Source organism: Sturnus vulgaris, chromosome 9, assembly GCF_052056855.1.
Source record: "Sturnus vulgaris isolate bStuVul1 chromosome 9, bStuVul1.hap1, whole genome shotgun sequence".
Lineage (NCBI taxonomy): Eukaryota > Metazoa > Chordata > Aves > Passeriformes > Sturnidae > Sturnus > Sturnus vulgaris.
The window spans coordinates 4777744-4794159 of record NC_142251.1 but is presented as its reverse complement, the minus strand read 5'-3'; the positions used below and the strand labels follow the sequence as shown (position 1 = coordinate 4794159).

At 45.3% G+C, this 16416-nt stretch overlaps 1 protein-coding gene across 1 annotated transcript; it reads right to left on the bottom strand.

Moving 5' to 3' along the window:
• Positions 1-2154: 2154 nt before the first annotated feature.
• On the bottom strand, positions 2155-11580 carry DHCR24 (24-dehydrocholesterol reductase). The gene is made up of 9 exons (XM_014870582.2): positions 11213-11580; positions 10173-10328; positions 9642-9747; positions 9255-9373; positions 8901-9164; positions 8002-8145; positions 6871-7068; positions 5943-6121; positions 2155-4370 (listed from the first exon to the last, which is right to left on the bottom strand). Exons 1-9 carry the CDS (start codon positions 11468-11470, stop codon positions 4217-4219), a joined length of 1578 nt encoding a protein of 525 aa, XP_014726068.1. The 5' UTR covers positions 11471-11580; the 3' UTR covers positions 2155-4216.
• Between the last annotated feature and the right edge of the window lie 4836 nt (positions 11581-16416).

The window sequence follows — 16416 nt, the reverse complement described above, 5'->3', positions numbered from 1 at the left end:
CTCATAGCAGCACATTGCAGAGCCAGTGCAGGTAGGAGCCCTTCCCTCAGTACCCATTCCTGGAGCTGTATTCATCTTGGCAGCTTCCCCGTGGAGAATCAGAACAAGGCCTAAAGGGCTTAAAGCAGACAGGGAAAGCTTTAGTCTGAAATAGTCCACCTTGGCTAGGGATGAACAGCAGGAATCCACATGGCTTCTCTCCTTTATCCAGCTGAGTGAGGAACAGGCAGCTTGAAAGAGGTCAAGGCATCTTCGTAATTGGTGGGGAACTTTCAGACTACACTTGAGTGGGAAGGTCGTGACACTGCTGCCCTTCCTCGCACTGCAGCTGGCAGTAGGTGACTGGTGAGTGTGCTCAAGCCTGCAGGATAATCAACTCTTTATGGCCTGCTGTGGCCAGAACTGTGTCCTCCTCCCTCCCCCGCAGTGTGGGCTCCCTTTGGCTAAGATGTGCCACTGTTGTTGTGTCACTTGCTGAGTGAGTGGCTCTGGTGCTGACACAATCAGCCTGGTCCTCAGAGGGTTTCTCAAACTGGGGGAACCTCAGGAGCAGCCAGGAGCCTGCAATTCACATGACAGTGGCTGATGGGACCTGGGGAGGCCCAGGAGCAAAGGACAAGAGAGAGAAACTGCTGGAATTGTACCATGCGTTTCCTGGGATAGATAGGGCTGACAGGAAGCACGACAGAGAAGATTCCCTGTCTGCTCTCTGCCTGGCTGAACACAGACTTAAAAGGAGGAGGGCAATGACCCTGCAGCTGAGCAGTAATTAACTATTCTCAATTGAGACTTTAGAGAAATTACATACATGAGAAGAGGATGCCAGATCCTGCACATCCTCCCAAGGAAGGTGTGTTGGCCCAGAGAGCTCACTCAGGGTTAAAACACCTCATTTCAATCTCTGCTAAATTAGAGGAGTTGCACATACCTGTTAAGGGTGGTGTTACCACACCTGAGTAGCCCCAGGTCCACCACAACTCCTCAGAGAACTGGGTCTGAAAAAGTGCATAGCAAAGATGAGCTGGGAATGAAAACTTGAAGGCAATGGAGAAAGTGAGAGGAGCAGAAAATGTCAGTAGCAATAAGAGCTGGCCATAAAAATGTACTGGGAGCACGCTGGTTCTCCTAGAGTTAAGCTTATCAGGTCTTGTAGAAGTGTTTAGACCAGACAGAAATAATTAAATCTAGGTGTAATTACATGTTAGTTGTGGCTGATTAAGTATGCTAATTAATCTGCAATTATCATTTGGTGGGGGGAGATAATGGAACACAGGTAAAACTGCAGCGATTTAAGGAAATCCTGGCTATTGTTCCAGAGGAGGAGGGCTCTGAAGGGAAATGCCTGAGCAGTGATGTGGGTGAGGTGCAGAAATGCTGCTGGGGCAACAAAGGAGAGTTGTGAAATATAGCCTGAGCCAAGGCCAGCCTGGAGTGTGATTAAAGATACAAAGGGCTTTGGCACCTGAACTGCAGCTTCAGCAGGGCTGAGGCACTTGGCAGCCTGGCTTTCTCCCTGGGAAAAGAGCAGTGTACACCCTGAGAGGTGTACCAGCTGTGATCAGGGAGGGGCAGAATACTTCCCACTGAGCCTACAGAGCTGCCATGAAGGCATTTATCAAGGAGATAGAAAAGGTGGGTGTGAAACTCCTCAGGCTGAAGAGTGCACGGAGTCTTCACTCGCACTTTTGGCTGCTCATTCAAGGCAGGGATTAGATTTATTAGCATGAAATGAGAAGAATGAAGTAACTACCTACTGCCAATGGGTAGCACCTAAATGCAAAATAGGAGTTTGTTCTCCTTGGACAAAATGTCACAGGGAAAGAAGGAAGTGATGTGCATGTGTGTGTAAAAAATTGGGACAATTGGCATCACGAAGCTGTGTGGAGCTAGTGGGGCATAACTGAAGGGTTAAAGGCTCAGCTATGAGGTATTTCTTTTATTGCAGGTGTGTCTTGGGGCAAAGATAAATGAAGGCTCACAGACTTCAAAGACATTCCTAAAAACATCACCTCCCACCACCTCCCTCACAATGCCTTGGGTCTCTTACCCAGAATTTTCTCAGTAATTGCTGGCCATGTGGAACGACACAAGAAGCACGACAGAAATGATAAACAGCTGTTGAAAAGCAAGCAATCACTCATGACAAGACACCCCTTGGAACAGTACGCCGGCCAGAGCTTTATTTTCAACAGCCCATACAACCAAAAACCAAGAGCAACAGCAATGATGTGTGTGCATGTGTGTGACTGATACAGTGCAGTACCAAATCACGGCATACAAAGTTTGCCAATAAATTAAGGAGTGAAAAAACAAACACAGTGCATACCTAAAGATCATCAGTACATAAGTGAAACACAGCCTAAGTAGAAGTATTTGCATATCCTCTAGCTGTTTTAACATTGCCCTTTCAAAGCTAACCAAACCATTCTTGCTCTGTGCAGACTATCATACAAGCACTGGGCTAAATCGTAGCTTCACCCCAAAGACAATTCCCTCGTAGGGGCAGGAAGGCAGGTCACACCCTGAGAATCAACACTTGCCTTCCTGTGTACCCCTGGTGCAGCCAGGAGGCGTGGCAGGCACTCCTGGATCACTGACACAGCCCCAGGGCTCGGGCAGCACTGAGGACACTCTGCACTGGCTCTGTCTCCCCACGGAATGCTGCCCCTGTGCAGGATTTGAGGGGGTACCTTACTTGCACACAATGTGCATCACTGAGTTACAGCCCAAGCTTATTCCTGCTACTGCTTTATCATTGGTTTCATCTGGACCTTAAACATCCATCTATCAATAAATAAAATCATTGGTTTAGCAAGCATAATAAAATTACACCTCCCACTGGTAACTGCTTGAGAAGTTCTCTGTCTTACCCCCTACACAAGCCTCAAGAAAATGACTTTCTTTTCCCTCAGGCTCAGTGAGGTTTCAAGTAACAATTTTCAGTACTGCTTGGACAAGACACAGGCTTGGTTTGGAACCCTGATTCTGGCTACAGGGTCAAAACATCTTCACACTTCTACACTCAACTGTATCAAGTCCACGACTGTGCCATTTTCACCTGCGAGCAGCAGAAGAGGGAACTAACAGTACTTGCTGTTATTTCCTCTCCAGGTGACTGAAACAGTCCTTTTACAAAGCCTATCAACCTAACCCAGCTAAAATGAAAAGCAAAAATGTCACTCAAGTCAGAACCGAAGCCTGTGTGTATCAAGTTTCACATCCAGAGTTCTTATCCACAGCCACTTGCTCTAACAAACCTCCTATAAACACAGCCTTGACTTCCTTCTCCTACAGGCCAGGACAGAACAGTCTGAGATAAGCCATATCTTTCTCCAACTGAGTACTTATAAGGCACTAAAATTAAGCCACAACCAAAACACCCCGAAAAACACAAACCCAAAAGAAACCCAAATAAACTGACCCACAAAGAAATTAAAATTTGGCTATATGAAATAGCAGCAATTTTTTTTTCAGTGGTCTACAAAGCCAGAACATTGATACTTTGGGGCAAAAAAAACCAATGCACTGTTGGCCACCTACAAAATACCTAAAAACCTACATCCATTCACACTTTATAATCAAAATCAGTACAAATCTGATAGGCACAAGTAAAAAGCATCTTCTTCACACCTCAATGCTCAGTTTTCCAGCAGAAGCCACACCCGGGGAGCTCAGCTGCTGTGCAGGACAACGTGAGCAGCCCAGCACCACCATCACACAGCTGGAGGATGATGGAGTGTGGATGAGCCACTGCAGAGCTGCTCCAGGATACTGACTGGAGGCAAATGTTTTTAACAACATGATTAATTAGACAATGTGTTCAGCTTTGGCACCTATTTCTGAGCCCTCCCTCCCGTTTTCTAAAGTCATGTTAAATGTAGCTGTGGTACACAGCTGGTGTAACTACAGTGTCTTCATCCATTCCCATTATTTTTCTTCTGCTTGGAAATAGGTGAACTCACCTATGTCACTACATTAGATACAAAGGCTAGCACTTCAGATTTCTTAAAAACAATCACTCTGAGTTTGGAAAACTGGTTTTAAAACATACGAAGAAATACTAAACATAAACGTGTAAAGCAGGAATTCATACCTTTAAACATCAATAAGAATGAGCTTATTTGGAGAGCAATAAAGCTTTTTTTTTTTAAAGGATATACTGACTAGCTATAGGTAAATTCCTCTTTCCCTGATTGCTTGGTGAGCTCAGCCAGGCTCAGTGCCTTGCAGCTTTGCAGATTTTGTCATACACTTCTGGAAAGGCATCCTTGCAATTCATCTCCTCCCTCAGCTTGTGGTACAACGAGCCATCAAACATATCCCAGAACTCCTCACGGGTCATGTAACAATCTGCATACAGCATCTGGAAACTGGAGACAAGGGAAAAAGAAGAGATTCAGTATTAATTGAGCCACAAGATTTGATAGAGAATATTACAAAAAAATTCAGTGCAAGCTATGAATAGCAAATAGCTAACAAAAACACCAACAATGTTTTTTAAAAACAAGCAAATGCAATAGCTCACATGGATTATGCTGAGACACTAAGCCAATTATGTTTTGTGGATTTTATATTTTTTTCTGTCTATTTTCTTAGGATTCATGTAGGTGCAGTTATGGAATCTCATATTTGCCTGCATTACAGTATCCATTCATGACAGATGTAACAATACATCCTTTGACTTCTTCATTTCTCTGGACATTGAGAATAGAACTAGGAAGGCAAGACACCACCAAATGAAATCAGGCCAAGAAGATAAATTCATAGTGTAAACAAAGCATGGTGTAACAAAGATCTATTTACAAATTAAATTCTTCTTCAGCCGTGGGCTCTTCCTCACTTCCATACTGTGCTCTCTAAGCTGCAGCTACCATCAGAGTACAGCAGCACAACACAGCCTAACATAAAAGCTCTATTGTTTTGTGTGATTACAAAACTGGAAGATTAAGCATTTGTCCATTGTTCATTTCCCAGTGACAGGTAGGAAACAGACCAAACTTTGTCAGTAAAGAGCTTTAAATTAAAATCTTAATTTCTAGTTAATGAAAAAAAAGCTTAAAATTAACTTAGGGTTGCTTTGTTCTCTGGCAAATCACTTCATGCAGCTCCAAGTCATTTGCAGTCCCCAAATCATCTTGAAGCAGCCTTGCCATTATTGCTCAGCCACATGGGACATGATCACTGTTAGACTGAGAAGTAGGTCAAAATAGAAATGGGGATAAATTATCCTGATGGTGTAAAAATACCGTGTAGTTGCTTTTTGTTCCTGAGAAACCAGCCTGTGGCTGCTTCTCCACTGACACCACTATAGCAAATTAGGCTGGCTCGAGTCTGTGACAGATGGTGGGCACATGGCTCACACCCACCGTGGTCCTGTGTAATAAGAACCCAGGCAGGGAAAAGGAAGCTCTGGAGCACAAGTTTTGAGGGAGGAAAGAATGTCACCAGCACATAGGGACTGACTGCAGGGACAGCCAAGGCTGGCCCCCTCGGCAAGGACATCCTGCTGCAAGGACAGGGCAGAGCCTCTCCATGATGCTGCAAGGACTGCAGGGAGAACAGTCCCAAGGGCAGGCAGGGAAGCTGTCCAAACTTTTGGGATTCCTGAATCATGTATTCCAAGGATGTATTTTGTAGCAGCAGACTCTACTCCCAGAGCAGCCTGGAGCTGAAAGGTGACCTGAAGTCACCAGCTCCCCACTACATTGCAAAAACTTCAGCCAGTGTGTCCTTTTGTTTGTTTTGTTTTGCAATCAAATAATAAAGTGACATCATATTTAAACCCCACCAAAATTAAAAATTTAAATTAGTTTTCAATTATTGTGGGGGTTAAATTAATGCAATATTAAATATTAAAGCTCTGTGGGATAAATAACTGTGATTAAACCACATGGGTGTGAATTATATGACATTATCACTATTCTGAAGAGTGGAGTCCTTACCCATGCACACTTCTTACAAACTTTTCCATTTGCCTCATTGAAGCCCTGGCTTCAAATTGTTTGCTTTTGGGCTCTCCATAAGCTCCTATATCCACGTAGAGTTCAGTTTCATTTCCTTTGGGATGGACCATACCAGGATTGTTGGGCAATATGAAAGGACATAACCAAACAGGGTATACCTGCAAGGGCAGGAAAATACTTTATTACTTTTTTTTAAACACGATCATCCTTTAAGCTCTTTAACAAATGTTAAAAAATGAAGAGTTAAGAGAACTTCCTCCCAGTCTCACACTGAAACCCTTGCTTTCAGCTCTGCCTCCCCAGCTATCCTGGTGTTGTTTTTATCTGGACTTTCTAACGACCATAATACAAATAGATTGAAAATGTCCTCCTAGAGTTACATCTTCTCCCCTTAAATATTTGAAATTAAAAGGAAAAAAAACCAAAACAAACCCACAAACAAACTACCTCTGATCTTGAAGCAACAACTGAATAAACATTCTGAGCAAAAAGAGAAGGAAGTGTTTTCTTTTCCAGGTCAGTCCAAAATGGAAATTATCAAAACTGAAATTCTACACTAACTAAAATAAATTCAGAAATAAAAGCAAGAAAGCGAAATGAAGCTCTACAGTTGGTGTTGCTTGAGACCACCAATCATTTTAGGTGAAGACCAGTTCAAATTTTAGTAAGTGATAAAATCTTTTAGAAACGTTGGCTTCTAGCAAAGCTTGAATCTTTTTTTTTTTTTTCATAAAGCTATGTTTATTTCTGCTGCAGCCTTGCATCATGGACTCACAAAGCACAGCACTCCCCAGGACACAATAATGAACTTTTGCACAAGCAGGATATTATGTCTCAAGATCAACAGTCACAGTTCTTATCACAAACAACCCAACATTTGCTGTGGTCTAGGGAGATGTGTTCTTACATTAAGGTCAACGTGGAAGGTCTGGATTGATTTTTCAAGGCTCTTCATTGGCACCAACATGTCCTGCACAACGTGGTGCTGCTCATAGAGCTTCCGAATGGCTTCTCCTTGGGTGAGCTTTAACAGAGAGATTTTTGGGGGCACCATCCAGCCAAACAGGTAACGGAACACTGGGTTGTTGCCAAAAGGAATGATATCCTTCAAAGAGGAAACAGAAAGAGTTTAACTCAAGAACGTGTAAGTGGACCAAAAGAATGCTTCAGAGTCCTCAGGGCAATATTAAGCCAGATTTTCAATAAATTTAATTGCTGATACTTTGCTGTAATACTAAAATACAAATTAGCAGATTAGAGGGACCTGACTGCACTTGGCTGCAGAGCCCTGTCCCAAGCCTCCTCTGCTTTCCACTGATTCTCAGTTGTATGAATCACAACATACCCAGCCCCAAATAATTTCAGAAAATAAAGTTCAGAGAGCAACAGGCTATTATCTTGCAACAGCCAAGGGAGGAGTGCACAAGGAACGAACCTTCCAGGAGTTTTGCAAGAATAACCAAATTTCTCAAACGCATTTTAAAGTTATAAAATTTTAATTACTACCTGCACAGCCAACTGTGCAGGTTTACCCTCTGCAGGAACTGACAGGATCTGATACCTCACTCTAGAAATTGAAAATGTAGTAACAGGAGTATTTCAGAATGTCAAATAAAGTCTTGCGTAAGTACACACGACAAACACATTTATAAAATTCTAAGTAATGACCTGATGACAATTACTTTATGTGGGGGAGTTTTTCAGCCAGAATGTCACATCCATGTTTTTCCCACCATCTGAATTTGAAAATCACTCAGTAGGTACAAAAATTGAATGCTGAAATACATACTTAAGGTCTAAATTCAGAAAAGCACTAAACCAAAAATTATGAGTTTCTGATACAACGCCTTGTATGTGAAGAAGTGTCTTTGGATTTGCTGTACTCAAATGTAGGACTCAAAAATTCGCCATAAACCTTGCTGGTTTTTTCTGCCATGAAAGAGAGAAGTTGCTGCCAAGGGGAAGAAGGTACATGGTACCTACACTGTGAAAGGGCAGAGTTCTTGCAGATTTATTTGAATTTTGGAATTGGTCTTACTTGGAGCTCCCAAAAGATGCTGCGAGTGTGTCTGTGGTAATAATGTCTGGAAGGAATGTATTCTACTCCAGTCCTGTCAGCTTTCAAATACTTCTCCACATGCTTAAAGAACCATGGCTTGTAGTAGTTGCCAATTCTGTTTATCTACAAGAAAACATGCATTCATTAGACAACAATTACACTTTGCTCGACAACAGAGTATGTTCCCAAATTCCTTTCCTGGGCGGAATCTATATATATCTGTATATACCTGTAATACCCTCTGGATAAGACTGTCACAAAACATCTAGGGAGCCTTCACTCCACCACCTGCAAGGCTCCTTCTTACCTTTCTTGCCATTAAGGTTTAAGTAAGGCTTGCCACTGACAAGCTATTTAAGAGGCCGTGAATGTGACAGAACTGAATTCCTAAAATGCCAATCTCTAAACCCACCATTAATCCAAAATCTCACATGGTAGAGAGGAAACATCCAGGTGCAGGGTTACATGAAAACTTAGCATGACCCTTCTGTGCATGCTCCTGATGTGTTTTTATTAATATTAACAGAATTAAAAGCTTGCTGGGAAGAGAGTTACTCTGAAAACCTGCAGCATTGTTCAGTCTATGAGAAAAGATCCTTTTCTTCCTCCTCAGGTACTGCAGTGAAGAGGCTGTAGACTGAATTATTTGCTAGAACAATGAAATCAATGGGTCATTTCTCATCAATGAAAGAGATTTAGAGAACAAACTCTGTTATAGTAGGAAAAGAGTTATACTTTAAAATATTCTGATGGACTGATCCAAATTTTAATCCTATGTTAAGGGATCATCCCAATTTTATAATGGTTTTATCCTAGTACAGCTTCAGTAAGACTTTGGGAGTATTCTTTTTCATTGTGAGTAACTTCCCTTTAGTTACCTTGCTTTGCTCAGCTTCATCAGTCAAGACTCCTGTCATGATGACTGCTTCATCCAAGGAATACAAAAGTCCTTCCACAAAACTATTCTCCTTTTTCTTAGACTCTTCAGTGAACTTCTCACATATCTTCTGCAGTCCTCTTACTGGCTCGTAATGTATTTTGACATATTTCTTTGCAGGAATCATTTTTATTTCTGCTGCAACCAGGAAACCCAGAGTACCACAAGACCAAGGCACTGCATAAAATAGGTCTGAGTTTTCAGTCTGCAAAAAGTATGTCATACTAAATCATATATCCACACCAATAACTGTCAATGACATTGTAAATGATAGCAAAGTAACATTTTGTCTTACTGGTGAACATCTCACAAGGCTTCCATCAGCAAGAACAAGTTCATAGGCCACACAGGTGTGCTGAAAAAGTCCATAGATATGGGATGAAGACTCAATGCCAGTTCCCATGATCAGGCCACCTTATCAAGAGAACACACAACAAATCAAATGAAACACACTCCAAAATGTGGGTGATTTATGACAGCAAACCCCCACTTTATAGGCTCTTTTAAGACTATTAAAAAAAAAAAAAAAAAAGGAAGTGCTTATAACATAAATACCACAAAGAACATAAGGTTCAAGAGAGTATTTCTAGGACCTTTAAAACAATGCAATGTTTTACTGCATAAAAGACCCTAATGAAAGTACAGCAGAATCAGTGAGTCTCTTGTCATCAGCAACCCTTACCTACAGTGAGATCATCAAGCTCTGGTACCACAGGAATAGTCCAGCCCATGGGATTCAGGTGTGCAGTCAGCTGGCCCATGGACACCAAAGGCTCCACACGAACAACCTAAAAAGCAAAAAAACACCCCCAAGTTCTCAACAAACATAAATGAGGAGTTCAGCATTAATGATGACAAAATATGGCTAACCGGATACACTTCCATCTGTTATCAGAACTCAGAGACTCACTTTCCTAAGAGAGCTACTAAAAATAGTGGGAACTGTTTAGTGATTCCTCCTCTGCCTCAACATCTTGTTGCTCAGTGCCCAAACCCATAAATCAATCTGGTCTTTTAGACTTCAGCACATAAAAGCCAAGCAACTCCATATGCTGGGTTTTTCTGATAGAACGATCCAAGCACACATTGAAAACCCTTGAAATTTGATAGGTCTGCTACAAAATCTTGTGGAATCTAATCCCTTCAGCTCTGAGTATTGCAAAGAAAACTGTAAAATCCATTACAGTGAATGCTTTGTGGTGGAATTTGTTACCTGTCTTTCACTGTCTACTTCCAGAACATCCATTAAATTGATCATGATGTTCTTGTGAGTCTTCTTGTACTTCCCAACACGGAGTGACACAGTCAGCCAGCCAGGCCTGCCTGTGCACATGTATCTCTTGCTGCCTTCCTTCTTCCATTCCCGGACCTGCAAGAGCCAACAACTGTCAGAGCAGGGATGCTTTGGAAGTCTCCTTGCAGACCTCTGAACTTCTAAATAAAATACAACCAGAGCGGTTTAGTTATTTAGAAGACACATTTCTAATACCCTGCAGCTCTGAGGTTTTCTTTTGGGAGAAGGATTCAGAAAGCTAAAGACACTAAAAGAGGGTTAAAAAACCCCTCCTCTAAGGGAGGTATTATCAGTGTTACAATCTTAGTTCTAATCCAAAACACATAAAAAGTGGGCTGAGCCTGCAAATGACTAGGCAAAGAGAGAAGACCTGGTCTAGTGGAAGCAACCTTGAGCAACCTGGTCTAGTGGAAGCTGTGAGGTTGGCATGAGATGATTTCTAAGGTCCCTTCTGACCCAAAGCCTCCTAGGATTCTAGGAAAAGTTGAACAGGAAAATGTGTAAGCCATACATATGAGCCCCGAATTCTGCAAAGCCGCAGCGGTTAACACCTAGAGAACAAACCATTGCATTTTCTTCAAAGCTGAGTTGCTACTACAGCAATCAACAATCCCAGCCCCTCCAAGAACAACGCCATGCACATTAATATCCATCTGTATCCGTGACGGAAGAGACAAGGCAGGAAACAGCAGCGGACGTGACAGAATTACCACAAATACCAGAGGGCACAGAATCACTACAGACATCTGCATTTCTGGGTGGAGCAAAAGTTTAATGGGCCCATGGAGAACCTCCTGGAACTTTGTTTTTCCCCGCTCGGGCTGGACTTTGTCCCGGGTGCGGAAAGGAGCGGGGCGGGAAAGGACGGGGATGGAGGGATGACAGAGAGCGGGACAGGGGGACAAGGACACGCTGTCCCCTCGTACCCGCGGGGGTCCCGCGCTCCGGTCACTCCTCACCTGCTCCTGGATGTGCCGGACGCGCTGGGCGTGCTGCCGCGGGGCGCTGTGCAGGCGCCACACGGCCCATGCGCGCAGCTGGTAGTAGATGTCGAAGAGGATGGAGAGCGGCAGGAGGAAGAAGCAGACGAAGACCCAGCGGTGGTGCACCAGCACGGCCTCCAGCCCGCGGTGCCGCACCCACAGCAGCAGGAGCAGCAGCCCCGCGCCCACCGACCACAGCGCAGACATGACGCCCACCGCCCGCTCGCGCTCCATCACGGCCGCGCTCCCTTATGGGACCCCGCCATGCCGCGCCCGCCGCTCGCGCGCTCGCCGCCCGGGCCACGCCCCTCCGCTCCCATTGGCCGAGGCGTGAGGCGAGGGGAGGGCGGCCGCCAATCGGAGAGCTCCGCGGAGATCGGACCAGGCGCTGAGGGCGCCGATTGGCTGCGGGCGGCCGGCCCCGCGCTCCCCCTCATCACCGCGGCCGCCGGGCCCCCCCCCGGGGCGGGGGTGTCACCGCCTGGGGACAGGGGGGACAGGGCTCAGACCCCGGGCAAGGCTGGGAATGGGGACCAGGACAGGACTCAGTCCCCGGGCATGGCTGGGAATAGGAATGGACAACGGGAATGGGCTGGGAATGGGGACCAGGACAGGGCTCAGACCCCGGGCAGGGCTGGGAATAGGAATGGACAACGGGACTGGGCTGGAAATGGGGACCAGGACAGGTTCTGACTCCCGAGCAGGGCTAGGAATGAGGACTGGAAAAGGTCAGACCCCCGGGAAGAGCTGGGAATGGGCACCGGGGCAGGGCTGGGAATGGGCACTGGGACAGGCTCTGATCCCCGGGAAGGGCTGGGGGAGCCGGGTCAGACCCCCAGGCAGGGCTGGGCACTGGTCCTGAGGCAGGGGCCGAGTGGACACAGGGCAGAGGACAAGGGCTGAGGGCTGAGGCAGAGGGGATGGACCCCCCAGGCAGGGTGGGGGACAGGCCCTTGGTGCTGTGGTGGCCAGTGTCTCCTGGGCAAGGGGTGCACCCTGGTGCCTTTAGGTTGGAGCAAAACTCCTGTACATCCCTCACCTGTGCATCCCTCACCTGTACATCCCTCACCTGTACATCCCTCACCTGTGCTTCCCTCACCTGTGCATCCCTCTCTTTTGCATCCCTCTGGAGCTGTAGGCACCAGAGAACCCGGCAGTGCAGGTGTCTCTGACAGAAAGTCCAAAGTGTCATGCAGTTCCATTTCTAGAATAAAGAAGGGGGCACCTCCTTCCAAAACACAGCTTTCTCTCTAAAACCCTGGCAGAAAATTCCTATCCATGACGGAACCATGTGACAGAGGATAAATAAAGTCTGTGAGAAATATGAGGCTTTGTTTTTTGAAGTTAAAATCCCTCAAGGGGATTGAGAGGACAGTGGCAGAGGTCCAATGACAGCCCCAGGAGGTCCTGGCACAGCCAGTGCTGCCAGGGACCCCGGAATGGCAGAGACTTTGCCATGGCACCGCTGGGTTCAGAGAGGAACACGGAATCAAGGTGTTCCGTGAGAACACAGCCATGGTGATGTAACACAAGTGTCAGGTGGAGACTCCTCTTTGCCAGCAGGAGAAATGCTGACCTTGTCCTTTAGATGATTGACAGCTGGGAGATGGAAATTCCAGACAGGGAGGGATCAAGGTCCAGAGCTCAGCTGTGGCAGGCCAGCCACACCTTTCAGCCTCTTCAGACAAAATTATGGCTTTGTTTTGAAGCCCATTTCATGGAATCATTCACAGAATGGTTTGGGTTGGAAGTACCTTAAAGATCACCTAGTCCCAACCCTTCAGCCAAGGGCAGAGCCACCTTCCATTAGAACAGTTGCTCCCCATGCAGCCTGGCCTGGAACAATTCTAGGGATGTGTCCTGGGGTACAATGCAACAATGTGTATTCTATCACCATCTGTTAAAATGTGGGACGGGTGGTGATCCTTATCTCTGTGGGACATATCCTCTGCTGATGTGCCATCTGATAAGATGGGGGGATGATCATCGTTATCTTTTCACAACCCATCCTTCCTCCAGAAGATATATTCTGTTAATGGGCCATTCAGACCTATTGTGTGACTGATAAGATTACATCTTCCCATTGGGAGATGCCCCAGCCAGGGGCAGGAGCCAAGCCTTTCCTACCTAGATAAAAAACTGGGGTTTGGGACGCGAAGGCAGACCTTTCTACTGGATCCCAGAGGAAAGTCGGACCTTTTCCACATCATCGCTGGATCTTCGGAGGAAAACTGCACCTTCTACAGGAGCACTGCTTCAACAGAACCACATCTGTCATCCAGGAGGACTGCAGCCACCATTTATACGGACTGCTACCAACACCCTGACTGACAGGGTGTCAGGTTGTATTTCTGACTGTGTTGGTGGTTTTTCTTTTGTATTATTGCATGTATTTTATTTTTTCTCTTTTCTCCTATTAAATTGTATTACTGACTTGGAGTCTCGCACTGGTTTTGCTTTCAAACCAACCCAGGATGGAAATTTTAGTGCAGTAACTTTTATGAGTTTTGTCCTCCTGTTTTTATTGAAGGACTAGACTGAGACTTCACAGCTTTCATATTTGGAAAGGGTCTTCTAATTTCCAGACGAAATTTATTTGTAGCCAAATTATATTTGTTGCACTTGTGCCTAGTCTGCTCACTAGCTCTTCTTGCAGATTGATGTTATCTGCTTTTATTTATCAGTTCATCTGCTGATGGAAATTATTCATGCAAAAGGAGGTTCCCACGCCCTAAGAGAGGTTATTTAAACCTCTCTGAAGGACCTAAATAATTATTCCTGATCTGAATGTGATCAAGTACTGGGCTTATTGAATAACAGCATCATTTATTCATAAGGGGATATTTATGCCTTCAGTGTAAATACTATTTTGAAATTGTTTTTATGAAGAACCATTAGAAATGCTTATAATGTTTTTCATGTTTTGCTCTTGTTTTTGTAAGGCCCTAGGCAACAAGAAGGGGGTAGGTAAGCTCAAGTATTGTGATGTGAAGCTGCTTTAAAGCAGAGGAGTGAACCACTGTTCAGATTATGGTCAAATTGCTCATGTAGCTACTGATGCCAGGCATAGAAAACACAGGAACAAGAAGGCGATGAGGGAAGAGGAGATAGATATTAGAAATGCTGCTGGTTTTCAATTCTGGTTATTCTAGCTATTTGAGCAAAACATCATCCAACGATCTATGTAGGCTTAGGAAAACATCATCTGCAAATCTGGTTGGAAGAGCTAAGGTTCCCTTGGTAGCTTGGTGAGACTAAAATCCTTGGTTTCTTCAATTAAATTCACATTTTAAGTGTGTTTAAGCTGTTAGTGCTTCTTAAAAAAGCAGTCCTTTTCCCTTCTTCTCCTCCCTCCCTCCCTCTCCTGCCATCCCATCCGCCCACTCATGCTGTTCTGGGCATGCTGTGCAGTACAAGTGCTTCTGCTGTCACTCAGTAAAACAGGTTGGAGAACTGATCTGACTGAAGAATTAAACATTTTCTTTTTAAATCAGTATTTTTTTTCTGCCTGGATCAGCTCCCTGGTGTGCTGTGCTGGGAGCAGAGCCGGGACCTGGCATTGACGGTGCCAGAGCTCCCCATCCTCTTGGTGGGGAGGTGACATCCATCATCCCAGACAGCCCTGCCAGCCCTGCACAGGACTGTTCCTTACCCAGCAGGGCACGGTGCTAACCATGCAAAGGATTTTGGATAAAAGATGCAGCTCTTTGTCCAAGGAGACAGGGAAAAGGGACACAGAGTCATGGAATCATAGAATGGTTTAGGCTGGAAAAGCTGTCTAAGACCATCAAATCCAGCTATTCCCTCAGCACTGCCAAGGCCACCACCCCAAATGCCACATCCACACAGCTTTTAAACCCCTCTAGGGATGATAATTCCACCACTGCCCTGGGCAGCCTGTCCTGTCATAAAGTATCTGATAACACTTTATGTGATGAAATTATTCCTGATATGATCCAAATCTCCCTGGCACAGCTTCAGGCTGCTCCCTCTTGTCCTGTCCCTGGGAGAAAATGTCAACATCCATCTGGCTCCAACCTCATTTTTGGGAGTTATAGAGACTGAGAAGGTCCCCTCTGAGCCTCCTTTTCTCCAGGCTGAGGCCCCCCTCCCACTCCCTCAACCTCAGACTTGTGCTCCAGACCTTTTCCCAGCTCTGCTGCCCTTCTCTGAACACATCTCAGCCCCTCAATGTCTTTCTTGTCATGAGAGGCCCAGAAATGCACACAGGATTCGAGGTGAGGCTTCATCAGCACCGAGCACAGGGTTCAATCACTGCCCTGATCCTGCTGGCCACACTGCATGGCCACAACATACAGAGCATTTGAGCTGCACACAAAAGTAGGCTGAAGGGTTCTGTCTCCACGAGAAAAATATTAAGAGGCCTTCAGCGACACCAAAGAAAGGCATTGAAAAGCATTAAAAAGCCCATTTTTTTCTTGCAAACTCTCACAGCCCTGGTACCGACTGCCACAGAGTTGCTGCTGAGCAGTACCAGGATGTTGAAAGGACAGGCATTTAACAGGAATAGTTATGAAAGCTAATAGAGAATTTTGGGAAGACTGCAAGCCTGCTTAAATCCATAAACGAACCAGCTGATGGTTACTCGGGGTTAGGAGTCACCTGCCTTTGGTTTCCCTGCACGTGTGTTTGGTACCAAGCTGCTGCTGTTTGGAACAGGAGTGTTTCTGAGGTTTGGAGGGAGGTGGTGCTCAAACTGCTTGTGAGAAGCTCCCCCTGCTGAGAAATTCAAAGTATGTTCAGTTTGCCTGAAGGAAAAGCCTGTAGGGGAATGTAGTGTCCCTGTGTTTACCTGATGTTGTTCAGCTGACCAGCTTCCAGTTGGGTTTTTTTGAAAGGTATTTATCAATGGGATATCTATTTGCCCCGGGCCTATTTCTCAGGTTTCACAAGTGTTTCGTGTGTGGGAGTGGAGGTGTGTGGTGGCTTGAAGTGGAGGAGGGCAGAGGGTTTGGTACAGCAGTTTTAGCTGGGGTGGCCCTCGGGAAATGGGTCAAAAAGGGAAAATTCATATTTAGTTACTTTAGAAACTTCCAGATAGCTCTCTGGGGAAGTGAAACACCAACAGATAGCATAGGCAAGGTTGGATTGGCTAGGTTGTTTTAGGTGTAGGGGGACCTAATGTGGAAGGACTTGTTTAACATCTGTGGTGGGGAAAG